Raw genomic sequence first — 26,889 nt, 5'->3', positions numbered from 1 at the left:
ACATTCGTTTCATGATGGCTGTTGATGTCATGTGTGCACTCGTGGTGCATTGATTGCAGAGTGCATATTTAAGTGCAGGCAGTGGCAGCCATATAGAAAGCTATTCTTCCAATACACATGCATGTCCAGAATGTAGGTTCATTACCTGTCAATTAACCTCTCACTGCTGTTAGCTGCTCTCTGAAACCTCGTGAGTACTCAGAGCATGAACACATACAACAAAATCTGATGTTCATGTTCATTTTTTTTTTTTTTTTAGTCTTGGTTTATAATATAAAGGGGATATTATTGATGATGCGTGCCTAATAGATGGTATGCTAAAACATAACTTAGGCTACCACACAAATTTAATCTCTCTCAGCCGGTCGCGCTTTCTTTCACGCACACACCTACCTATACCTCCTCTTGCCTGTTTCCATGGAGACAGCATGTGAGCAGGATTTTTCCACTAGGATCAGCATATCTGATCACAATATGTGCCAACAACACACATGTATGCGCCCATGGCCTGTTAGACGTATGATACAAGTGTTCAGATACACACAATTATCCTTAGCTAGCTCCTCTCTATTACATCTGCACGTCTTTCCTTTTTTTGCTAACGGATACTACCAGGGTAAAATTTGTAATACAGTACTACAATGCACCTTTTAGAATTGTGGACAAAAAGTTCAACTTTGGGTTCATCAAACAAAACTTTTTTTTTTTTTGTCGGTGTATAAGTACGAAAGCGTAGTATGGAAGCACCCTAAAAAAAATAATAAACAAAAAATAAACCTATTTTGGTGATTCATGCAAGTTGCCTGTTCATTCCCATACCGCCACCAAGGGTTGTCATGGTAACAAAATCTGTACTCGCCATTGACTCAGCGGTATGTAGGAGGGTAATGGTCACGTAGCAGTATGAAAATCCACACAGGCTGATCTCAGCAAGACAAAATTAGAGTGTAATACTACTGTAATTCTCGATACGTGGTGTATTTTTGTATTGAATCGTTTCACATTGTGAAAAAAAAATACTTCTTTATTGATAATCTACAATGTGCAGTGCAGTGTAACACTGACGTTAGTCTGATTATCTTACTGCGTAATAACATAGCAGAAAGTTTTATAAAAATGTGTAAGATTTTTAAATGATGACAGGTCTCTTGTTTGTAAACCTGGTCAAGACGCGATCGGTGACCCCTGCACGATCGGTGACACGCATGCGCAGAATATCGGCCATCTTGGATCGCTAACTACGGCAAACACAGAGGTCCAAACACGTTAACACACGCAAAATTAAACAGAAAATGCGAAAGGTACAGGACAGGTGCACGTTTGTTGTCGTTTAGTTTTTATTTCTTAATGAAAGCAGTTATGTACCTAAGCATGTCTTGTATGAAAGATTACTTTAGATTTAGAGTCGACATATGTGTAAGCGGTCAAGAAAATGGATGGATGGATATACTGTGTTGGAGCCCTATTACAGTGTTCTTTGTTTTTCGTTCTCTTCATGTGATTTCTGAGTTTGCCCGCATGGTGGCGCATGTACCCCAGGATTAAATGAAGCTCATGGTAATGAGTATAGGTGTGGACATAGCTAGGAGGCAAACAGTTTTTTTCTTTTTCGTTGTCGGTATGCGAAAAGGATCGTGTTGTCCTTTGGACATTAATGGAAAAGGTTGGATTTCGTACAAGAGATGGTTGGGTACAAAACTGCTTTTATTTAAATGTAAAAATAAACATAAACAAACGTGCACTCTTCTTTACTTTTTCTGTTTTATTTTGTGTGTGTGAACGTTTTTGGACCTCTGTGATTGCCGTAATTGGCGAGCCAAGATGGCCGATCTTCTGCGCATGCGCGTCACCGATCGTGCAGGGGTCACCAATCGCGTCTTGACAAACCTTACTCCACTTGTTGTACCACTGTCGTAAAACTGTAACTTCGCAGCAGCAGTACAGCAGCGAGTCGATTTACGGCCAGGTTGGTTTTGTGTCATTGTGGTTGTCCTGTAACTTCGTGTCCTGCTGTCCTTGAAATGATGTGAGCATTGTATAGTTTAGTTTTAAGGCGTCTCTAAATTCGAAATGTAGTCGTTTTTGCCGCGTGGTGTTTAACTTCTCCGAAGCGATATCATGTAAGTCCATGTAAGCAAGCCCAAGCAGCGGTGTACTCAGTCTTCATTGTGTACGTCAGACGTTTTTGTGTAAAGGTGGACAATATCAGGAAATAGATATGCGGTGTGTATTTAAAGTCAGGGTGAAGGCGTTCAAGATTAGCGACCAAAATTAGCACAATAAAGTTGAGGGAGTGTTTATTTTGCCGTGACCGTCAACTTTCCAACAAGCATTATTTTGCCGTAAACGGCTTTTCTCAATTGCCGCAGCGATATATTATTGGCCTGGCATGAATCTACTATTTTACCGTTATTATAGTATGTTGGCCGTGAATAGGTTATGTGATGTTTATGTGTAGACGAGCAAAGACAAAAATACTTAGAATAGATGATCTGCACTGTGCACAGTATGATTTCTATCCTACATGTCATCGATCCTCACACAGATTGTTCCCCGAAAGCGGACGGCCAAGAAAATAAACCCATGGCATCTCGCTTCCTCAAGTATGCGGTGCTTCTCCAGAAGTACAGAACCCCGCTGCTCGTTGTGAGCTGCGGTGGCGTCTTTGCGGCCAACATGTTCTACCATGTCTTCCCTGACGTGACATACCGCCAGCTCTACCAGGCCTGGCACAAAGGACGGCCGGACACACTGTCTGACAGGCTAGAGGACCTTTTCCAGCAGGTGCTTATTTCAACTTTTTGCATTTCGGTGCTCTTTCCAAGTTAAGTTAGTTTTCATACCTGCAGAAGGGCCAAATTTGGTTTATGTATGCTGTGGTTCAGTTATTAGTCAGAACGTTGTGTATTCAACTCAAGACAACTTGTAATGTATCGTGACTGGCACAACAATTAGATGTTCTAGCAGAGGGCAAAATCTGCAATTAAGTGGTGTAACCACTTGTGCAACATTTTTTGGTAGTGTGCAATGAGATTTTTACTGTGAAATAATGTTTACAGGACTGTCTTTGTAATAATAAAAAAAAAAAAAAAAAAAAAAAAAAAAAGTCTATTGTGCCCAAAACAATTCAAATCAAATTACTTGGTACTTTGGTAACGTTTGAGCAACTCTGATACCGGACCACAACAAAATCTCCCAAACAATTTTGGGAAAATGTGTCATGGTCCAATGAAATCAAATCTGAATTAGCCATAATTCCAAAAAGTAAGTTTGGCGTTAGAAAGCAAAAACAAAACTAAACTACTGTACGGCTCTTCCTTTTAACGTGCATCTATAACATATGTAGCTCGCTGTCAGTAAGAATGCTCCACATGTTCTGAATACGATTGAGGTCAGAGGAAGATAGTGGCCAATTGCCACACAATGAAATTTCTTCCCCATAACATGATCTCCATTGCAGCAACAGCTTCAATGGTGTCTTTTGTAGCGTGGGATTGTGTGAGAATTATTTGACTGCAGAAGGCACAGTTCTTCTTTTTATAGCTTGGCAGGAAATGGTCAGCTAGAAACTGCACATATTTCGCAGAGGTCATTTTGATCCCGTCAAGCCATCTCGCTTCCCGTTATTCCATGAAGAGTATAACAGAACAGATCACAATCTGTGTTATCTTTGTCATTTATAGGTGCTAAAGGAATACCGTGTCAGCTCATCCAAGAATTTCTCTGCCTTCGCTTCCTTTGGTTTCCACCCAGTCAGTGCCGGTGTCCCATGGCTCCCTGCAGGGGCCCAAATTGGCATCCCGGCGAACTTTAACAGTTCGGATGATGACCACACTGGCATCACGAGCCGGACTGTTTTCATCAACGGCAAAGCAGTGGAGTGGGACAGTGAGATGGGCACAGCTCTCAAGGACTCCCTGGTGTTCTCCCTCCGGGCACAGAAATTCGCTATAGCCCGAGAGGTGGCGCGTTTGCAGTCGGGCGCGCCCATTGTGAGCGCTGCCGTTGCCCCCGTCTGCCTGGGCGGGGTTTGGGTGTACAGCGTGGTGCTGAAGCAAATTTTCAACCTTCACGCCGGGCCCGCTTTGTTGCGTGGAGCCGTGAACCTTGTGGCGCTGGGGCTCGGCACCGCATCCTACTTCCTCACCTCGGACGCCGTCGCCCAGTGGTCCGATTACAGCTCGGACCGGCGGGCCGCCGGAGTGTCCCGCGACTACGCCGAGGGCGGGGTGGAGTTTTATGACCAAATTCTGTCCAGAAACAAAACCCTGCGTGCACTCATGGGACAGAAAGGAGAGCAGATGTATGCACCCAGTGGGAACTTGTTTCCCGCCAACATCCTTCAGCTGAAGCACACGCCGTACACCTCGAGAAGGGAGGGCATCCTCACTTTAATGAAAAAGGACAATCAGATTTAAGTCTACTTTTGTAGCACAACTAGATCGTTTGACCAACATCAAAGGTTAAAAATGAAACGGGGAAAACGTAAAATAAACTATACACCTAGTTTGTGAAAGAAAGTTATTTTGAGTGCAAAATGATATGCATGCTCATGCGCTCCATGCTTGAGCGCAGGCCCCGCCCTGTGGCCGAGGGTAACAACATGGCGTCTGTGTTTTCAGTTGGCCAGACTCTACATACAGCTCTGGCACAAACTAAGACAGGTCTGCCATCTAGTGGTAAATGGTGATATTACAAAATAAAACTACAGTTGAGCCATGCATTGTCACAATTCTGCACCTGCATATTTACATATTTGTGAATTAGTTTTTTTTTTTTCCCCTCTAGTATTTTTTTTCACATATGTATATATATTATTTTAACCCCATTCTTCTAAGAAAATTGTCCCCATTTCTCCCATTTATTTTTGGAAAATTTATATTGAATGTTTTTCAGTGCGGCACGGTGACTGACTGGTTAGCATGTCCGCCTCCCAGTTCTGAGGACTCGGGTTCGAGTCCAGGCTCCGGCCTTTGGGTGGAGTTTGCATGTTCTCCCTGTGCTGGTGTGGGTCTTCTCCGGGTACTCCGCTCTCCTCCCACATTCTAAAGACATGCATGGCAGGTTAATTGGGCGCTCCGAATTGTCCGTGTGAGTGTGGATGGTTGTTTGTCTCTGTGTGCCCTGCGATTGGCTGGCAACCAGTCCAGGGTGTCCCCCGCCTACTTCCCAGAGCCAGCTGAGATAGGCGCCAGCACCCCCCGCAACCCTTGTGAGGATTAAGCGGTCAGGAAAATGGATGGATGGATGTTTTTCAGTGCTTTTTATTTAATAATATTTTGAGTTTGTAACAAAAATAATAATTTGGCTCATTACTTGTAAGTGCTGCTGTGCACACCACGAATTAAATCCTCTACAAGAAAAATAATGACTATGAGGGAAGGTATTCGTGATTTCATGCAGTCTACTGTATGTTTTTGGGAATGGCATACAAAGAAAGTGCGCCATACCCCCATGGAAAAGAACACTAATGCAATATATTCATAGTGCAAGTCCATTATTTCCCCTGTGGTCTCTTTTTCTTCCTTCCAGCATGTCGCGTTCCCACATATTCTTCTCCCCCCCCTACCTCTCAGCGCAGGAAAACCATGTTAACTGAGAAAAACACGCTTAAGTATGCACACATTTGCATGACTGGCTAATTTGTTGAGCGATAATCATCTTAATATCCAGCTCGGTGGGACCTTGGAACTCATCACGCCACACTCCCCGAGGTCATCCGTCTGAGTATTAACAAGGTTTTGATATGTGTTTTAATTACATTTCTAGTCAGGTACCCCGAGGATTTAACTAAATATAGCAGTTTGTAATGAGTAATATTGTTGGATAGATACATTGGCCTACTGGATAGCACATCTGCCTTACAGTTTGTCGGTTTGCCGTTCGGATCGCGGCCTTCCTGTGAGGAATTTCATTGAAGACTCTAAAATCACAGTGTCCACTGGGTTTTTAGTTGTGTCACTGATATGGACCAATATCAGCTGTCTCTTGGAGCCCCCTACTAGTCACTACCTAGTCAGGGGTCCAATGCATGGGGATTCCCAAGATGTTGTCAATCCGGGTGTCTCAAGTAGTGCCATTGTTTGGTCATTGTTTGATCATGACCAATGTCAGATTCAGGACCCCTTTGGGCTCAGAGGTGGTTGGATCAATTTATAATAGGCCAGATACATTAATCAAGGTTATACAAGTCTGTGTTTCATCTGTGGGTGGAAGCAAATGCATTTTTAAGTATGTAACATAAAAACCTTGCCTCGGCTTTGAATGCATGAACAACAAAAATCAGGCAAGGAAAGGTTGTCACTTCATTATGTGCGAGTTGTTTTGGGATGTTCAACAGTGGGCTTTACTGTCTCCTCTTCATGTTCTTATACTTCATAGTGTGCCATTGAAAGAGGCAGTACAAAGGCCCATTGTCTTGCTGTAATCCACTGACTGCTATTACATTGTGCGCCACATGAGGCCACTCCAGCCCACATCAAGACGTGTACTCCTTTTCACAAGAAATATGAATTACGCGGCGGCTCCGTCTATATATATGAATGAATACACTCAAGGTCAATTATATTCATAAAAAAATATCAAGAATAATATTAAAAACGGTTTATAAAATGGATCCTTAACGGTCACATGTAACGTCGGATTATAATGAACGACAATAGTCCCAACATCCGGGTCTCGTGAGGAGCCCCATACATAAAAGGATTATGCCTATTTACCTGGGTGCGCTCCATAACGGACAGCGGGCCTCCCGTTTATTTTTGCCCCGCCTCCGCGCGCTCCAATTGCGCCATTACGTCGCCGCTGCCGCTGCTGTGTCTTTCGGATGAGCAGCTGCAGTGAGACCGAGCGAGGCTGACGACAACGAGCGAGCGCACGAAGTCAGAAACGCAACATTTTTGGGGTTAAATCGACAAAGTTATTTACTTTTTTATATCACTGGTTTATTAATATTTATATGTTTTTTTTTATGTCGATTTTCATGCGTTACACGTACTCAGCCTGAAATGACGGATACTGGCCGCGTTTAGCCAATGCTTACTGCGGGGGCTCCTGTTTTGTGGATTATTATCCGTGGCTGCCGAGGCAGTGGTGGCTTTGTCGTGGCTGGAGGAGGCCCCTCTCTGCCGGATGGATGTGCGTGAGGGAGCGGCGGACTGCGACCACTCGTGAAGACCGACCGTCCGTTGTAATGATGCCCAGGTCTCGTCGGCATCCGCGGGCGAACTCCTCTTGAATGTTCGGGCTTCGTCCCCCTACCCACAAAGAGCATTTCCTCACACGGCGAACATTTTATTCCTTGAAAACTGGACGCCCCCGGAGCAGTTTATGACGGTAAGAAAAAAAAGAATGGAGCTTTTATAACTATTTTTTTAACCCCCCTTTGCAGACAGCTGACGTTAGCTAGCTTAGCCGGCTAACTCGGCGCTGTCACTTTGCTCCAAGTTGCTTCACGCCGCTAAATAATTCTCATAAACATGACGTGACGGCTTCGTTGAATTGACAAGTGTGCTGTCAAAAGGTTTTTCATGAGAGGTATGTCTTAAATGTGTTTTGGCGTACTAATAGTCATCACCACTGTATAGCTCCCTTGTTTGCTAACTGTCCATTCAATACATCGCACTTATTTCCCATAACCACCAAACACTCTAAAACGATTAATTATCCGCATTGTTGCATCACATATAGTGACATTTATGAAGCATTTTATGCTCCAGCCTTCATTATGTCGACATAAATGTCCCCCTTCGTTAATAGGTCATTCATTGTAACGTTACAAGTGTACAATAAGCCCATTTAATGACAGCTCGGTTGGTGGTGAATAGAGCCAGTTGTATGGCTTTAAATATGGCGCACATTGAATTGAAGAAGAACACGAATTAACAATTAACGAAGAGAGCTTCATGCTTATTTATGCTCGTTTCCGACGGAAGACCGTGCCAATGAAGCTATGCATTTCCATCCCCATTCGTTTGGAGTCATTATGGCTTTCATTTCAGCCATTGTTTTTATATGTGGCTTGCCTATCATTAATTGCACAGAACAGTTGCTAATCAAACACTGGTGCGGTGTTCAGTAATGCCAGTGGAAGCCTGCATGCGATGGAGGCGTCCTCCTTTTTTTTTTTTTTTCTCGATGACGTAATCCTCCACCATCCGTGCCACATCTTTTGGGTCGCAGTCGGCCCCTCTGCTGCCTGCTGCAGCTGATATCATATTCATATCATATCTGCTCTTGCCCGTTTGTGTGCATACAAAGCCCTCTCTTTTTATTACATTTACACAACCTTCAGTTTTTGGTCAGGATTCATCCTTCAATGGAAGGATGGTAGATTTTTGAGCAGCCATATCTGGGATGTGTTTTCCTTCAAAGCATCCACTGTGTGATTGGGGATCAGTGTAAGAAAAAAAAAAAAAAAAAAAGTATCTCTCCACTCTCAGCCCCCCATGCTGCTAAACACTTGATGAAATACATGAAATACTGTACTGTGTAGACTAGAGCATGGGTTCCTAGCTTTTTAGTTTCATGGGTTAATTTCACATTATAGCATATTTTGGCGGACTCGGGCCGCCAGAAAAACAAATATAAACAAATGCTTAGATATGCTATATATCAGGGGTGTAAAACTCATATTAGCTCAGGGGCCGCATGGAGGAAAATATATTACCTAGCTGGCCGGATCGGTGAAATAATGGTATATAACTTTTGACGTCAATTATACGCAGATTTTCGCTATTTGTGGGCTAGCCCTAAATTACGGAGCTCAACTGTAATCATGCTGTTCCAAAAAAATAACATGAATGCAAATGTAATGTGGCAACACTTTGCCTGTATGTGTTCTGGACATGTTAAATCTACCTGTTTTGCATATATATTGTTCCCAGAATGCATTGTGTTGCGCAGTTAACGCATTCACTCGCCGCCATTTTCACTGAAGCAACTGTTTTCCTGGATTTTGACAGATTTTTGCAAGGCCCACAGAATATTGTGTTCTATTGTTATAAAAACATGGAGCCTACCAAAAAAAAGATTAGCAAAGCCTTCTGTATGCTCTTTCATAAAAACAAAAAACAAAAAAAACATATAAATAAGTCTGTGGAACACTGTTAATATTTAAAATAGCACATATTTATACGTTTTTGGGAGCAAATGAGTTAATGTTATAAGGATGTTAATCCTTGTCATATCTATTGTGTTACCAGTAATTAATTTGTGTCATATTTAACATGTTTATGTTGGTCTATGATTTAAAATAATTAAATACATAAACAAACCGTAACTTTAAGTTGTGTGTAAAATAATGACATCTAGGACGATTCCCCGTACAAGTTGCATTGCTCATCTGAGGGACTGCTTGTGAAATTATAAATTTTAATGTTAATAATGCTTTGATTTTGGCCAGCTGACATGGTCCGACATTACAAATATTCTTTACTTTACAAAATCATCTCACGGGCCGGGTTAAACCCCTTTGTGGGCCTGATCTGGCCCACGGGCTGTATGTTTGATAGCCCTGCTGTATATAGTTATTGGAATTAGTCGGAGCTCTGCACACGTCGGCAACTCACCATACCTTTTATTGCGTGACCAAGATGAGTGATGACAGAGGCACAAGCAGATGTTGCTGGTTTTCAAAATAAAGCTTCTTAAATCTTTCGGGCAATTTTGCCGAAAACGCCTAAAAAATGGGCACCCAAAGTGATTATTTTTATTTTTATTTATTTATTTTTTTAAAGATAACTCTTACAATTTTTGCCACCGGTGGGACGTCCGCGTGATAAACGAAACCACTAACATCCATCCGTACATTGAAGAACCCACGTATTCTTAACTATTCTTATATTTTTGGGCTCTTTCTGTGTCGCTGTCAGTTGCCGCTCAAAATGTTAGCGGATGATTACCTAGCGTTAGCCACCATGCTAGCCAGCCGCCTTGATGGCAAACAGCAGCGTGATGAAAGATTCTAGCAGAGGTCTTTCAGGCAGATGAGGGTCCTTGTGGTGTTGATGCCAGAGACGGCAGGGTGGTAAACTTGACAAGATGATTCAGAGAAAGGTTTTGGATCATTATAGGCAGTAGTGGAGGTAAACAGCTGATTAGTAGGTAGTAAATGCAAGCTGCTCAACATAAAGTACAGTGAGTGGCCAAATAAAGATAAAGCGTCCTTTGTGCATGCATGTTAGCGGAATAAAACCCCCCAAAAAATAACAAATCTAACACGAAAGCAGTAATTGGTAGTTTCTAAGGTTGCGAAGCATTGTCACGCCAGCATCCTCTTGCCTCCACTTACTCTCACTTCCATTTTTTAAAAATCTAATCTTCTGTGAGTCATTTATTTTTTAAGGGTAGTGGAAGGAGTTTGAATCCCCTTCAACATGTTTTGGGATCATGATTTAGGGTTCAAACTGTTATGACAATTCTTAACATTTGGGCACATTTTCTATTGATCACGTCTATCGCAATATGTATTGATATTGAATTATCGCCCAACTCTACAACATATTTATTATTTCACTATTACAATTTTAAGCCCTAAAGGGAACTATAACTTCCCAAAGGAAGGGTGTTTGTACAGAGGCATAATGTGTCTGCAGCGCAGTATACATATCTATGAAAATCGTTGTATTAAAAAATGGGGATTTTTTTTTTGTTTCTTTGCGATTTTGAAACATTCGATGATTAGAGTACTTCAGTGTTATTCATAACTTTTGATGTTACGTCCTGCTGCACTGGAGATCCCTCTGTGTCGCGTCAGTGGGTTAACCCAATTTTAAAGCAACTGGCCACTGTCATACATGTCATACAAGTGTGAAGATTTTCTAGATGATTAATGTGAGATAACATACTTGCGTACTCAGAAATTTTGCTGCTGCCTCGCATGTTTCGTCTGACCCAGATGCTTCAGATTAGATTTCTTGTGGTGATGACCCAGCTTTTATTGGGACTGCATACATAACCTTGTCAAGAGAAAGGTACATGCTGTATGTATAAGATCTGGTAAGAAAATGTATAGTTTTTGAACTAGAGGAAGGATAAATAAAAACAATGTTTTTTTTTTTTTTTTTTTTGTAATCTGAGATATTGACTTGATAACCTTATTCAACTGATTAAACAGTTCTTTTCGGCACCTGCTTGGTTTTTTTCAGCCTCTAACTTCCAGTTTTGTGTATCTATTGAACTCTTGATAATAAATGATCAGGTTTTGAATGATTCACTTTTGGCAGCACTTTAACATCAGTGTTTGGTTCACAAGACATGGTCTACTGCTTAGTTAGTTATTTGTTTAAAATGCACAAGTGGACTAAGACTTCAGATGGAGTGGCGTTTACCTTTAAGAACCCTTCATGTATTTGACTGGGACCAGGCTTCCTTTGACCGTTGCCATCCGCTGGTGACAGCCTTGTCAAAGAGCAGCCTGTTCATGTTTAACCAAGTGGACCAGCTGCCTGTCCATCCATCTGTAACCCCCTGGAAAGCTTGCAGTCCATTTTAAAGTTGTTTACAGAGCTATCGATAGACTTATTTCATCAGATTTACGTTTAAGTGGCTGAACACCAAGGGACCTTTTACCAAGTTACTTGAGCTTTTGCTTCAGATTGAACGTAGACTAACTTGTAGGGGTGTTAAAAAAAATCGATTCGGCGATATATCGCGATACTACATTGCGCGATTCTCGAATCGATTCAATAATAGGCAAAATCGATTTTTTATTTTTTATTTTTTTTAGGATTCACACCTTAAGCATGGAAGAATGTTATATGAACGGAACATTAAGCCTTAATATTTTATTTTAATGCTGTTTAAACATGAAACAGATTACAACCTCTATAAGACTGAAATTTCAGATATATAAATAATACATTTTCATATAAATCTTACACTCTACAAGCTTACTGATTAGTATTTTCTAAATTTGAATGAAAAAAAATCGCAACAATCGACTCATAAATTCGTATCGGGATTAATCGGTATCGAATCGAATCGTGCCCTGTGAATCGTGATACGAATCGAATCGTCAAGTACGAGGCAATTCACACCCCTACTAACTTGTAACTGTAAAAACAAGAAATGTGGCCTTATGTGGCAAAACACGGGTAGAGCACTTGGATTACTCTTGTCTTGTAGCTATGTCTTCATTTCAGGCTGGCCCACCAGCGCTGGTCAAATTAAACCAGACTAACAGCCATCACTAACTGTTCAGCCAGATTCTTCAGAGAGTCAGTTGGTCTGTGGTCGGTCTTTCTGTTGGTCTGTTGATGAGGCCAGACAGTTAAAATAGCATTTAAACTGACACAACACAAGCACAATCTAAAACTGGCCTGTCACTTGAATGTTGCTTTGATTTATAACATTTGTTTCCTCAGGGAATGGATCAAATGTGCATATATATAGCTAGACATACTAGTGCTACATAGAGATTGCATCATTTCAGTGAGGTTTACCATATTCTGTTAGATAGATTAGAAAAGCAGTAAATCTTTAAGACTTCATACGAGTTTATAGTTGCTTAGGATCTTTTACAGACAACTTGATATGAATGCCGTTTTCCAGAGATTATATTAGGGCTGTAAACTGCTTCGTACCAGAATCTCTATAAAATTGTAACTACCATGTATAATCGTAAGGAAGTGTTCTTAAATTTCATACACACAATTTTTGACTGACTATATGTACAGTTGACATTGCCGTCAAAAACACGTATAGCACTGTCAATTGGTCTGTTAGTGACTGCGAAGGTGCTTGATGAAAAGAATTGATGACACACTACGGAAGAGGGTATTGAATATGTATAACTGTGTGAGAACCATGTATTTCCCAAATCTATCTTAAAATGTTTTATACATCATACAGCTCTTAGTGTGATATCATGACAGAAAAACAGTCTGATTGTCTGTGCTTGTGTACATTTTATTGTTTTCATATTTTGAATTGTGCATACGTTATAAACCTTAATCACACTCTATGACAAACCAATAGTTATGAGTCGTTCATGTCACTCAGCTTATAATAACGTCTCGCAAAGTAAGTCAACATGCTTTCATCGCATTGCCATCAAAGCAAGCATGTTCTTTCATTACATTGACACATGAGCATAAATAGTAGTTTATGAAGAAATTAGCCACCCAATATAGAACCATAGACATTAATCAATGTTCACTGGAAATCCAAAAATATTACTTTAATAAATCCAGGGTTGTTGGCATTTGGCTAATTAAAACAAGAAAGCAGTGCTGTTTTTTTTTAAATTTTATTTTATTTTTTATATCTTTTAATTTTTTTTTTAAACATCTTCACCGAGTTGTGCCTAAAACCACAATTGTGGAAGAACACATCAGATGTAATTAAAATGTAATTAAAAGGCCAAAATAAATATAAACTGGAGGAACGAGTTTTTAACCAGACAGAGCGGTTTGCATGGCATACAGGATGATATAAATGTACACTCCTTAATAAATAATAACCATTATGAGTCTGGCAGACTCTAGCTTAGATGGTGTTTGTAATCCTTCACATTTGCACAGCTTTCGCACGATATCACGAATCTTCACGGTACGTATTGATATTGATTTATCGCCCAGCTTCAAACAACAATAGACTGTATACAACAAAGACATTATATTAAGTTGTGAAGAGACTCCACCTCCCAATCACAAACTGCAGACCTATATGTTTGATGTCCAATGCAAACTGTCACCCAATCAGAAGGTGAAAATAGGATACTGTCATATGACGAGGTCAATCTTTACTTCCTGACACCTATTCCGGAAATATGTCCCTATATTATTAAAGACAACCACTGTTATTGTAATGTCCCATAAGATTTCTTATTCTTGTGTGTAAAGCCCAACCCCTACATGTACACACCTCAGGTATGTAAGTACAGCTGGCTTCCAATTCTTTACTCATGAGTTATACGCCAGTGCTAGTTTTGACTTGTCTTCTGCCAATTTTGCCCTGCAACAACATTAAGCAAGTGAAACACAGCAACACATGAACCTTTATGAGCACATGCATCGAGACTCACTTCAAGACTCACACCGACACTCATTTTCTAAAAAGTGTTGTATTTTGTCCAGCCCCAACTTTCTTCATGTACAAACTGAGCTTAGTGTGTCCCCCCCCCCCCCCCCCTTTCTTTAGAAGCAGCTGTTATACTTGTAGTCGGAATACCAAGAGAGGTCAAAGCTTACAGTTGCTTCCGCACTGCTGGTCAGAGCCAGGAACAGTTTGCTTTGTCCCCTTTTGAGGTTCACATGTTATTACGGTTGAAGTTTGTGTTGAGATGAGTATTTATTGGACATGCAGTCACACAGAATGAGTTTTTTAGAGGGGACAAAGAGAAATCACAACCACAAAAATAATAACAGCATAAACCTACGTAACTTTAAATGTGCCGACAACTGTAAATGTTAGCCCCGTTCAATATTTATGATCAAGTCACAGTGTTTGTTAACCATACTTTTTCAGTGCTATCTGTCCAACTCTTCTTTAAGTTGCCAAGCGATGAATGTTTGTGCTTTACAAACCATAAATTAGCAGAAGCAATTCAATCTAAATGTGTACCCACTTCTTGGCATTTGAAACCGCTTCCAATTTGCAGCTGCATCTTGGCTACTAACCATTCTCTCGACACTACTATTTCTGGGACATCTAACACAGTAAACCTATTCTTTCTTGGTCCTATGTGTGGAAGGAAGCATAAACAACTCTGTATCCAACTTTAACACCAAAACAAACAAACCAAAATCCTAAAAACACAACATTCGTTTGATTTCAACTTGGCTAAGATTCTGACTTTGTATTTTGTGACGTTCGACATTGTTTTAGATGGTCATGGCTAGCAAACATGATTAGTTCAGGTCAGATATTGAATTGCCTATTTACACATCAGAAATTTCACGATCCCTCATTCTTTTCATCCCTATTAAATATTTTTCCATGGTGTCTCTGAAGGGTTTGTTTGCTGCACTGCATAACTCTAGCTTTGTGCTGTGTGAGTGGATGCTCAGTGCAAAAAAAGCACTACACGTCAGTGCTTGTCTTATACTCCCTGCTGACTCTGACAATTAGAGTGCCACTGCAGTGCCACCTACTCTAATGGATGTGCAATTACACTTTTGTTCTAGTACGGCCAAAAAACAAAAAGTTCACCTTCAGGTTTCATACAGGAACTCTTACAGTCTTGTAATTCGAAGCCAACAAATTGTGATAAAAAATAAATACATTGACACTCTGCAGCGTGCACCTACTTTCACTCCTTGTTAATCCTGTATGTCACTGAGCGACAAAGGTTTGCGAGTGTGTGCATGTCTTTTTTTTTTTTTTCATTTCAATCATTTATTTCATTAATTTGTAAAAGAAAAAAAAGACAATACAAAACAACATTCTTCTTTGTTGAATGAAAAGGAACAGAAAGAAGACAAGTCTTGACGTAGAGAATCAAATGTTGCAAAAGATAGCAAAGACGTTTGCAAACAGTTTTAATGGTTGCAAACAGTTTATCTTCTTGCAAAGAAAAAAAATCCCATATTAAATTGTGGAAATGTAGTCAAACCCATCCTTGCCACTGCGTGTTATTTCTTAGCAACATTACAAAAAAAAACAACCCAAAAAACCCTTACATTCTTGTCTAGTATGACACCGAAGCACAAAGCAATGTAGAAAATCAGTAAATTAGATTGAAAAGTCCAATTTAAAGAAATGGTGTATAATTAATAAAATGCTCAGTTAATGCAGTTAATGCACCACATAAATGATGAACTCTTTCTGCTTTTCGTAGAAATCCACTGCTCTTAGAATTTTGGGCACTTTTCATGGTTCTTTAAATGATGACAAATGCTACGACGTGCGCGTGCACATTAAATTTGGACAGTGCCTGTGGGAAGACTGTTTCTAGCTCGTATTCCTTCAGCCCATTGATCTGTTTGGTATACTGTGTGTCGGACACCTTGTATTTGGAGCCACTCACAGTGGGAAACAAAATGCATTGGTGTGATTTAGGTTGTATTTGTGTATGTATGGGGTGAGTGAGTGTGTGTGTGTGTGTGTGTGTGTGCACGCAAAAGAGAGATGGGAGTGAGAGAACAAGACAAGTAGGGAAACAGGCAGCCTCGCTGTGGGGCAGGCTATCAGGACGTGAGGCAGCAGGGAGGGATAATAACAGAAGCTGTTACATTCTTGTGGTTTCTCTGATTTCAGCGTGAGGCGGGGGGCCGGCTTTGGCTGACTCACAGCAGTTCTGCCGGCTCTCTGTCCGCCTCAGTGCCATCAGAGAGCCGCTAAGAAAGAGGACAATGCATAACAGCTCTTGGACACTTTTATACGGGATACATCATCGGGCCCGTGTTGTCTTTGCATATTTTAGCACTACTAAACGTTAGCCTAGCAGCTGATTAACAGGAGCTAACCGACTTATAATGCTGCTTTATAGTTTTGTAGGTCATGTTTGGTCCTCAGGCTGTTTAAGGGACATTCTCAGATGCTGCTGTTTGGGAATGTTCTTTATCAGAATGTTTTAGTACGGCTGCACTTGTTGTTGTTGTTGTTTTTGTTTTTTAGCTTCATTAAAATTAAATGGAATGGAAATCTTCTATCTGGGAAGAAGATTCCCTTATATGTCAAATGTTATACTTTATTAAATTATCATCTTGTGTGACATCAGCAAATCTAAAAGCTGAAGGATTACCTCCACATCTCAATGATATTAGTATGCTATTTGGATGATGTCCTTTTTCTGTGTCTGTTATCCTCATTATGTTGACTTTCAAATTTCAATAGGAAAGGGGCTTTCTTTGTTGGATTAAAGTATTTCCTTTGCATTAGGGCTGCACAATATATCGAAAAAATATCGATATCGTGATATTGGCTCATGCAATATGCATATAGCAAAGACATGCAATAAATTTCATATGAAATTTTATGCTTTTATCTGAATTTGACCAGTCAGCCGCTAACTAAACTGTGCACCACCATCCAATAGTTGGACATTATCGAGAGGTCATTACAATTTATCAACTAAGATTATATTGCGTTTGCTTATTTTGCTGCATGAAAAAATGAAATTATTTTATTAGATATGTAATAAAAATGTAATTTCTTTAGATATACGTTAAATATTGCAATATCTATCGCTATATTCAGCAACCTTTTCGCATATCGCATGATGTTCCAATATCGTGCAGCCCTGCTTTGCATAATAACTTTAATATGGAATTGAATCAGTTTCATTGGTTCGCCTAGGTTCCGATCAGATGCTGCACTCACCTTGTGTGAAGTCAGATTCATTTAAAAACAAGCAAAAATGCCGCAATGTATAAACCTTTTCCTGTATATGTGCATGCCTCTATAATTGTAATGCAGATTTATGTAAACTACTGAACTGCATATTTGTATGGACATAAAGTAGGTGCATATTAATTCCTGTAATGTCACAGGCAACTTAAACCACAAGCATTTTAGATGTCATATGTATTTTTTCAACGTATTTAAAAGTAGGGGTTACATTTCAATTGTGCAAACAAAAGCATGAACATAAATATCAACACGATAATGCACATGAAAATGACACTATCCTTGTGACCAGTCATTACCCTGGCCAGTCAGACTATTTAGATTCAACGTTGGGTAAGCTTCTTAAATGCCACGCAGTATTTGGTGTCAAAGCTGTGCCAGCACTGATAAAATAAAGGCTGTTCCTCTGAGTCAGGACTTTGGCCCGGTTGAATGATGCCAGCAGAAATAAAGCTTTGCTAAGAAAGCCCAGTGCTGGGAGATTTGTATCAGCTGTTTAACACATGAAGCTGTGCATGCACCTTGTAATGGGCATGCTGCAAATTGTGGCCAAGAATCAGGATTACTCCAGACACAAATTTCCTTCTGTTAAAGGACAAAAAAAAAAGAAAAAAAAAGCTTTCTCTGCATTCTTTTTTAACTAGTGGCTACCATCTAGCTTGCTTTTCAGGTTAATCCCATGCTTTCCTGTTTTAGTCCTGTTTACCCATTAAAATGTATTCCACCCACATGCATCTCTTCATCTTCGACTCTTTGTACAACCAGTGGTACAAAGACATGCCCTCAAACCCCTCCTACACAACATGTTATTTTAATTGGGCTAATACATAAACACAACCTTTCCTAATCCTAACCCAAAATGAATACTGATTTATTTTTTTGTTTGTTTTAACTCACCACTGTCACGGAACTATTATTGCTAGAAAATGACTGATACCCAGTCTTTAGTGGTCTCACAAACAGACAGTCAGATCTTATAAGATCTTGCAACAATCCAATAACTGAAGGTTTGCAATACGTGATTGTGGAGCATTACCCCCTCTTTTAACTCTTACTTTAGCAATTAGCGACCCTGCAGTTTTGTTGCAGAAATTAGTGTCAGTTTTACAATTTGCAACCGTCTGCAAGGCAATAAAGGTATCTGAATGTTGAACAGATGAGAGCGAGTGTCTGAATGGGATTGATGTCCAGAGTAAGTGAGTGAGTGTGCGTTAGGAGGCATATACAGCGAGATGACAACTGAAAAAATTCTGAAAGATGTCACTGATTAATCTGGTTGTTCAACCCCGAGCAATGGTGTGTTTTTCCCACCCAGTTCTGTGCTCCTCATATTAATGTGTGACAAAATATTTCACCCAACAGTGGGTGCTTAGACAAAATTCTGTCCATTGATAGGTCTGTTAGAATTGTACTCCTGCGTCTGTATTATGTAAATTGATTACATTGGATAATTCTTGATTGCTTTAGTAACCCAAGATCGACCCTTTAGGTCAACAAAATTTGAAAGAATGACTCAAAGGTAAGCAATTAAAATTTAGATGAGTTCTAGTTTATGACTGACAGGCAGCCAGTCCAGGGTATACCCTAGCTCTCGCCCAAAGTTGACTGGGATTGGCTTCTGAAGACCACCCACAGCCCTATGAGGAAATTTGTTTTTAAAAAAATACATGGATGAGTTTGAGTGCGTTGACAAAATAACAAAACAGAACACACTCACAGAAAGTATTGGACGACTTGTGTGACCTGAGGATAAGGCTGTTGATGAAAGCTGTTTCCAAGTATTCTTTTCCCCATCCACCTTTTGATGCTATATCCCGACCTAATTCTATTTCTCAGTAAAAAAAAAAACAAGATTAGACTATCACAAGTTTCTAAGAAAGAAGTATATAGTGGAAAGCAGGTGGTCAAAATAGGCTATACTTTGATGAGATTGTTTTTGATTTAGCATTTGCCTTAGTACTAACCGTTTCTTTGGACTACTGGGTCATCTTGACAGTGAAGGGGATTATGGCGCAAAGTAAACCATGCAGTAGTTGTGTTTTTTATATTCCATTTGGCAGTGTGAATGACCATTGGAAAAGACATACAGTCGTTGTGCCTTGAGATATGAGTTCAATTCATTTTCATTCAGTGACCACGTTCATAACTGAAAACACTTATATCACAAACTATCGGAATGTCATGAGTGGAAATGCCTTTAACTCATTTGCTCGCAAAAACGTATAAATACGGTCTATAAATACGGTTTCAAGTGTCCCAAAGACATACTTCTAAGTTGTTGTTTTATTTTATGTTGGAACATACAGAAGGCATTGATGCAGCCTCTCAACTGCAGTGAATGAGTGAAAAAATTGGTAGTAATTAAAAAACGGCCAGCAGGTGGAGGCAGAGTATAAGAGATCAACCAGGGCCATGTTGAAAACAAGCTGTTTCCCCACAATTCTAACCAGATTTGTAAATAATGATGAAACTTGAATATGCTAATTGCTGCAAAACTGAAACAGATAGAGAGACACTTTTTTTTTTGATGAAAGAAGAAATCTAATCTTTATTTTGGTAGGTTCCATGTTTTTCTTTCAATGTTTTTAACAAGATTACTCCTTTCAAATACAGTGTACTAGGCCAGCACACCAAGATACAGTATTTAAAACATATACTGTAAGTTCTAACCACATAATTTTCGTTTTTGTCTTGCAACTCTAATGTTGGCTGACTTTTAAGCAACAGCCAACCAATAAAGTGCATACAGTATATCAGACCAAACATAGCAACGACCTTTGAGGTATCTAGGGGCAACTTTACAAATGGCAAAACTTGCACAGCCCATATAATATTAAGCTTGGTGAAAGTCACGAGGTACAGCATCAAACGTGTGTTCTAGTCAGTGAATCCTGCAGCAGGTCATTCCATACAGGGCCTCGTTCTACCTTGTTGTTTGTTTAGCTGTGTAATGCATTTAAAACATAAAGCGGAAGCCCTAACATGTCTTGTATGCCTGCTGCCTGGCTTATCTTCTTTTCAATTTATGCCCCCATGGCCAAATGTGATCTTGTACACAACTATTTTAAGCGGGGTACATACGCACACCAATATTTTTCAGACCTTAACCAAAGAAGTTAGGTGAGCTGTTAGATTATCCAGTAAGTGCATTGCAGTGGCAGCTGTGTAGTCTTAAGAAAAGCACTTGTCAGTAACAAAACGACAGTTACGGAGAGGGATGAAATAGAACAAGAAAAGTTTCAAGAATCAAGATTGGACTCAATCACACAATTGTCATTTTAATGTTCATGAAAATTAAACATTTATCCTCAAGGGTGAAATGTAAACCTAGCCATGAGATTGCTGGCATTGCAATAAATTTAAAAAGCCACAGTTGGTCATGTGGATGAGTTTAGTTAGCTACATGTGGCTGTCACTGAACTTTACAACATGGCTCATTTCATGTGTCTAGATTCAGTGGTTTAAATTGTTGCATCCTTTGATGTTCGGTATACCGAACTATACTGAACCCCACCTCAGTGTTTAGTAGGGGTGTTAAAAAAAAAAATCGATTCGGCGATATATCGCGATACTACATCGCGCGATTCTCGAATCGATTCAATAATAGGCAAAATCGATTTTTTTTTATTTTATTTTTTTTATTTTTTATTTTATTTTTTTTAGGATTCACACCTTAAGCATGGAAGAATGTTATATGAACGGAACATTAAGCCTTAATATTTTATTTTAATGCTGTTTAAACATGAAACAGATTACAACCTCTATAAGACTGAAATTTCAGATAAATAAATAATACATTTTCATATAAATCTTACACTCTACAAGCTTACTGATTAGTATTTTCTAAATTTGAATGAAAAAAAATCGCAACAATCGACTTATAAATTCGTATCGGGATTAATCGGTATCGAATCGAATCGTGACCTGTGAATCGTGATACGAATCGAATCGTCAGGTACGAGGCAATTCACACCCCTAGTGTTTAGCGAGTTTTAGTTTGTTACCGTGATATGTTTGATCCATTTTGTTCAAAGCTTCGTCACTTAGTGCAGTGTACTCGGAAACTCTGCTTCCCCTTCCTGAGGAAATTATAAAAAGTATTATTGTTGGCTTCTGAGCTCCTCAGAGAAGTTATAGTCTTCCCACTAACCCTTCTAAGTTGGACTGCTTGGCAGTTTCTTTTGGTGTGCATACCGGCGGCTTGTGTTATTGTCTATGTGGAAGTTTACAAGTTAAATGTGACTTTCTGGCGGATACAGACAAACACACAGTGTTGTGCCCACACTGGCTGGAAAATCAGGAGAGGGAATTTTTTACTCCCCGTTGGCGACCCCGTTTGGGTGTTTCACTTATATTGTTTTATAATTATTTAGATAAATATATTGTATTATAAAAGAGCTACATGAACAACTTTTTCTTCACATTTATTTTGTTAATAACTGTGAAAACTCATCAGCCATGTAAGATCCCTCACTGGTAGAAGTGCAGTTGACCACCTGTTTGTATGTGGCCTAGTTTCATTTCAATTGTTCCGGAAACAATACAATTCATGGCTCATCCCTTAAGAAAAAAAAAAAAAGTATGGTGCAAGTGAATTTCAGCAACTTGAATAGACAATTTTTGTTGCGTAATTTCTTTTGAAGACTTTGATTCTTTAGCAGCTGGGTAGAATAGTTGGCTGGGTGACTGACTGTTTTGATTGACACACCATTTTGCAATGTTTAGGTATTTTACAGTGGCTGTAAGCTTGAACTATTCGGATCGGGCTGTTTGGTGTTTGTGTGCATGGTGATATGTGACAGTATACATGTATTTATATGAGCGTGTTGTTCACTTCCCGCAGACCGGAATGGTTGCAGGACTGTCTGTGTTTACGATAAACTGAGAGAGCGCTGGAGGTGTCCAGCAGAGAACAAGACTGTTGGGTCTTAGGACACACAAACACGCGTGCACGCACCCCCACGCACACACCCCCCGCACACACAAACACACACCCCCACACACACAGTTTCTAAGCAGGAAGCAATAATGCTAGCGTGTTTCCGGAGCACCAGATCCTTCTCTCTGGGGAGTGTGACACTGTGGCTGTCTTGTCCAGCTCAGCAGGGCAAAGAGAATTCTACAGTGAAGTGCAAAATTATAAAACAGTTTGAAACAACATTTGTGAAATGGTTGCTGTTACAATAGAATACGTAGATTAATGGAATAGGACACAGGGAGCATCAAAATCTGACAGCAGTGTAGAATAGAATAAAGAAGAATAAAGAAGAAAGAAGAAGAAAGCTGTAAAGCTGTAACTGTCTTGCAGTGAATGGGTCTTTGTAGGCCCATTATTATGGCAAATATTGCAAATGATGAACACATTTCACTGCATGGTCATTCGTCCGCCTCGGATACTTATTTCCGATTGGGGATCATTTGTAATATTATAATATTGTAAATAATCTAAAATATTGGGATATGTATCACCTTGAAGATCAAGTATGGGGATACATATGTATCTCGATACGTATTGTATCATGACCCCGTATCGTGATATGTATCGTATCGTGAGGTTGTTGGCAGTACCCAGCCCTACTAAGGCCAGGTCATATAAATGGGCCACCGCCACTGAATTGTGCTAGTTCATTTTATACAGCATACAGATTTATCATTGGAAAAGCAGTGTAATTAAATCCACGCATTCTTCAGTGAATATGTGATGCATTTGTCTTAAGCTGGACAGTACAAAACTGTTCGGACAAGAAGAGAGCAGTGGAAGGTGAGCCAGCCTGTATGTCAGGCCTCATCATTTATGTATCCCACTACGAGCCACTGATAGTAGTGTGTCCGCTCTTTCCTTCTTTCAGCATTCAGCAGTGCTTCAATCTCTGCCTTCCCTTCATCTTGCTTCCTGGTGCTTTCGCATGCTGACCGGCAAAGCTTTCTCTTTGTGTACACAGCAAATGTTGTGTGCCCGTGGCAATTTGAAAATATTGATCACTGATAAAAGAATGGCGTTTCCATGTAATTGCTGTCACATTGGTACTTTTCGTAAACATGACCTTTCCGACTTGGATTTGTGTTGCTATGTATTTGACCTTTTAATTGTCTCTTGGCGTTATGCAAATCTCGGTGCTGTTTCCTATTCATTCGATCCGACCATTCAATTTGTTTAGCGATTGTCCTCATGGTTTTTGTGTGAGCTCGAGCCAAACCCAGCCAACTGCAGGAGGAATATTTCCCTTTACTGGAAACACGGCAATGTCACATTTTGTATTAAAATCGTACTGTCATTGTAACTTAACTGTTGATAAAAGAAAAATCTATGTTAAAAATAATTAAAATACAGTACCGCAAACACATCTATCAAGTACCAATAGATTTTTTTTTTTTTGATTCACATGCTTCATGTATTACTTTGCAAGTGTCCCAAATTATTACGGCTATTTAGTATCTAATGCAATTGGCTGGCAACCAGTAGGGGACCCAAAGGGATGAATGGATCAATAGACTTCTTGCGCAATAAACATGTTGATGTAAACATTTTTCTTTTTACATGATGCTCCTCACTTGCTTGATCATGAAACTAGAAGATTAACAACATTTCAAATCTGTTTTGGTATTTCGTTTATATGGCATTTTATTTCAAAGTAGCCCTTAGTAAAGTGCTGTTGTACTGCGTGGCAGTGTATTTTCCACATTCTCTGAAAGGGAATCTGCTGCTTCTTTGGTACTCGTTGACATTCTTTAGACATGAAGCATGCAAGTCTTTGCTTGTATGATCTTGTTTCTAGCTATTTTGCTGTGATGGGGGATGGAATGCACACACCATCATCACGCTTTATATGGATTTGCTGCTTTATCGCAATGGCAAGGTGCCATATACAATCATTTTTGTTCACAGATCAGACATTGCCCTAATGACACTGCAATTTGTAGTTGTATTTATTTGCTATGATTTTGTTTCACTCATCACCAACTTCCCGTTCCTGTTGTATGCGTGTGTGTGTTTTTAATTTCACAGACCCTGGTAGGAGCGTGATGAGCGCGCGCTTCCGCTTGCCTGCTGGCAGATCCTACAATGTCCGGGCGACGGAGCTGGAGCGAGACAGGCACCACACACAGGTTGTGTGCAACGTACTGCTGCTGGACAACACCGTCCAGGCTTTTAAAGTCAGCGTAAGTACTTCAGTGGAACTTCACCTTCAGCTTGGAGATACTAGTAGGTCCTCCCGCCTTAATAATACTGCTTGAGTTCATATAAGATAGTTGTATTTACAAAAAGTATTCCCCATTGTATTTAAACACGTTCGGTCTATGCTAACCTGCATCTTCCAGAGCTGTTGTTTGTTTTGACTTTAGAAATATACTGTGTATTATTATGCTGGTTGCCCTATCACATGCCGCAAAATAATGATTTCTGTGGTTGATTAAGAACAGTGATGGGGAGAGTGACGATGCTGGGTTTAAATCTGTCTGCATGTCTGTTTGTGTTTCTCACATTTACAGCCAGTGGAGTCTTACATAAAATTGGATGTAAATTTGGCGGCGACTGATATTACAGCAGTCTATCACCAGACGCGAGAACAAATGTAATTCCCCCTTTGTTGTAATAGAATGACTACCTCATAAGAAAAATCCCTGTTGTGACTCACAAAACATGCACAATTCGTTTAACATCATTACTCAAGACGCATCACTTCTCACTTCCCGTTGTCGACATGGCCCTATGTGTGTGTCTGAGTACAGAACGCACATCTGTGTGCTCATTGTAAAACAAATTTTGAATTAGACAGTATAGAAGGATGTTCCCGTGCAAGTTGTTGATCCAGGTGGTGCTGGGGGTGTGTTGTCAAGAGGAAGCCTACGCCTTTGGCTGTTGAGCTTCTTCCTGTGTCTTCAAAGAGGAATAGCTTTAAGAAGGGAATTTCAATTTCCCCACAAAAATGTTATATCAAATGCCAAGCACAATGTACATTTCATTAGGTTTTTGATGAAAGGACGTGTCTACTTCATCGCACAATCACAGAGTAGCTAAATAAAAATGTATTAGGTCGACCACTCAACCTCTCTGTTTCCTGCTCACGATTCCCCGCAATCCCCCTTCCCTTCATGGAGCTGAATGAATGACTCGGTCTCTGTCAGTGTCATTGATCAGACCCCTGCAGCCGCAGTAACTTCCTGGAAAGACCGGCCATCCTGAGAGCCACAATACTTCTATTGATCCTAACGTTGACCGGCCTTCATTCTAATGGCGAGCGAAAATCCAGAGGCACTTGCTTATTGTCATGGAAACAGAAGCGTCAGTGGTGAAAGTGGGGGTGGAAACGTACACACGCACACATGTGCGCGTGCACACTCTTAACTACACACGCACACACGCGTTGAATAGACGGAGTGGTCTGTTGGACCTTAAATGGTTCTTTCCACAGAGAATCCATGCCAATGCAGTATCTCCAGCAGTGATCACCAGCCTTTGTGAACCTGAGAGTTACTCCTTAAGGAATAAGGGACTTGTGAAATAACAAATTTGCTTAAATTACATTTAATCACTGTTGATTATTTGAGACTTTGGCGGGGGGATTTGGCTAAGTCGACCACAATAATTGGTTGATACAAAAATTTATACCTTGAAACAAGGGGCAAGGCGGTTTCCTGAGTATTTGATGGGATTATCGATAGGTTAGTTACCGTAATTTCCGGACTATAAGACACGACTTTTTTTCACACTCTCTCAACCCTGTGGCTTATACAATGATGCGGCTAATTTATGCATTTCTTAAATGGCCGTCAGGGGCTCTCAAGCAGAAAAGGTAAGAATGAGACAGGTGGAATATATGTGTCGAGGAAGACACAAGTTTAATGTACCTTTGGGCTTTGTGCATGGATAAAATTAGCATGAACAGACCCTCACCATGGAAAATACAAGACGTCTCAGTGACTTTTACCGGTATGTTATTTTTAACCAGCCCTGTTAGTACTGTGTTACAACCGTATTGCTGCTGTGTTACTGGAACTGTTTGGTAAGAAAAGCTAAGGTATATTGTTAAACCTTTGAAAACTCTTTCTGTGTACCGTCTTTCTTTGTAAATATCTCATATTTCAATGTGGGCAGATGCGGCTTATAGTCAGGTGCCGCTTATGCATGTACAAAATGCTTTTTCCTTAAGAAATGTACTGGGTGCGGCTTATAGTCCGGAAGTTACGTAATTCTAAAAAGATTTGGTAGTGACGGCCCCCTTAGTTCTTATTAAAGGGACACTTTACTTATTGATCCATTTTTAGCAGCAAAAAGTTGCTACTTTTTCAATAATTAATTTGGTGACGTGATTATTTTTTTATGTACATTTAATAACTTTTAAACCATTGTTAAAATGAATCGAACGCCGGCATGTTTGTTACACGTGACTAAATAACCCGGATGTTTACGTCACTAGTGTGTAAACGCTACACTATGGAAGCACTATGCAACGCAGCCGTGCATCTAGCGTCAAACCCGGAAGGATTAAACCTTATCGCTTCGAGCCAACACGACAAAATAACACTACCGAAGGAAAGTCTGCCTTGGATGTGAAAGTTGTGGCGCCAGATGGTCTTTTCGGGCACAAAATAAAC

The 26,889-nt window shown here is 40.0% G+C and overlaps 2 protein-coding genes across 5 annotated transcripts in view; both read left to right on the top strand.

Annotated features, from left to right (window-relative positions):
* The first annotated feature begins 1,832 nt into the window (after positions 1–1,832).
* Positions 1,833–5,500, top strand: tmem177 (transmembrane protein 177). 4 transcript variants are annotated; one of them, XM_077536662.1, is made up of 3 exons: positions 1,833–1,966; positions 2,546–2,784; positions 3,684–5,500. In XM_077536662.1, exons 2-3 carry the CDS (start codon positions 2,584–2,586, stop codon positions 4,416–4,418), a joined length of 936 nt encoding a protein of 311 aa, XP_077392788.1. In that variant the 5' UTR covers positions 1,833–1,966; positions 2,546–2,583; the 3' UTR covers positions 4,419–5,500. The 4 variants fall into 4 exon arrangements, with proteins under 4 accessions (XP_077392788.1, XP_077392786.1, XP_077392787.1 ...); XM_077536660.1 differs by having other exon boundaries at positions 1,946–2,026; XM_077536661.1 differs by lacking the exon at positions 1,833–1,966 and adding an exon at positions 1,981–2,120.
* A 1,266-nt stretch (positions 5,501–6,766) lies between these two features.
* Positions 6,767–26,889, top strand: part of ptpn4a (protein tyrosine phosphatase non-receptor type 4a) — a 52,430-nt gene continuing 32,307 nt past the window's right edge. The window contains exons 1-2 of the mRNA XM_077536367.1: positions 6,767–7,335; positions 24,299–24,453. Coding sequence (XP_077392493.1) covers positions 24,316–24,453 — 138 coding nt within the window. The 5' untranslated portion in view covers positions 6,767–7,335; positions 24,299–24,315. The remainder of the gene's footprint in view (positions 7,336–24,298; positions 24,454–26,889) is intronic.

The sequence above is a fragment of the Festucalex cinctus genome, chromosome 11 (assembly GCF_051991245.1).
Source record: "Festucalex cinctus isolate MCC-2025b chromosome 11, RoL_Fcin_1.0, whole genome shotgun sequence".
NCBI classification, from domain to species: domain Eukaryota; kingdom Metazoa; phylum Chordata; class Actinopteri; order Syngnathiformes; family Syngnathidae; genus Festucalex; species Festucalex cinctus.
The sequence above is the reverse complement of the archived record's forward strand: the minus strand, read 5'-3'. Positions and strand labels throughout refer to the sequence as shown.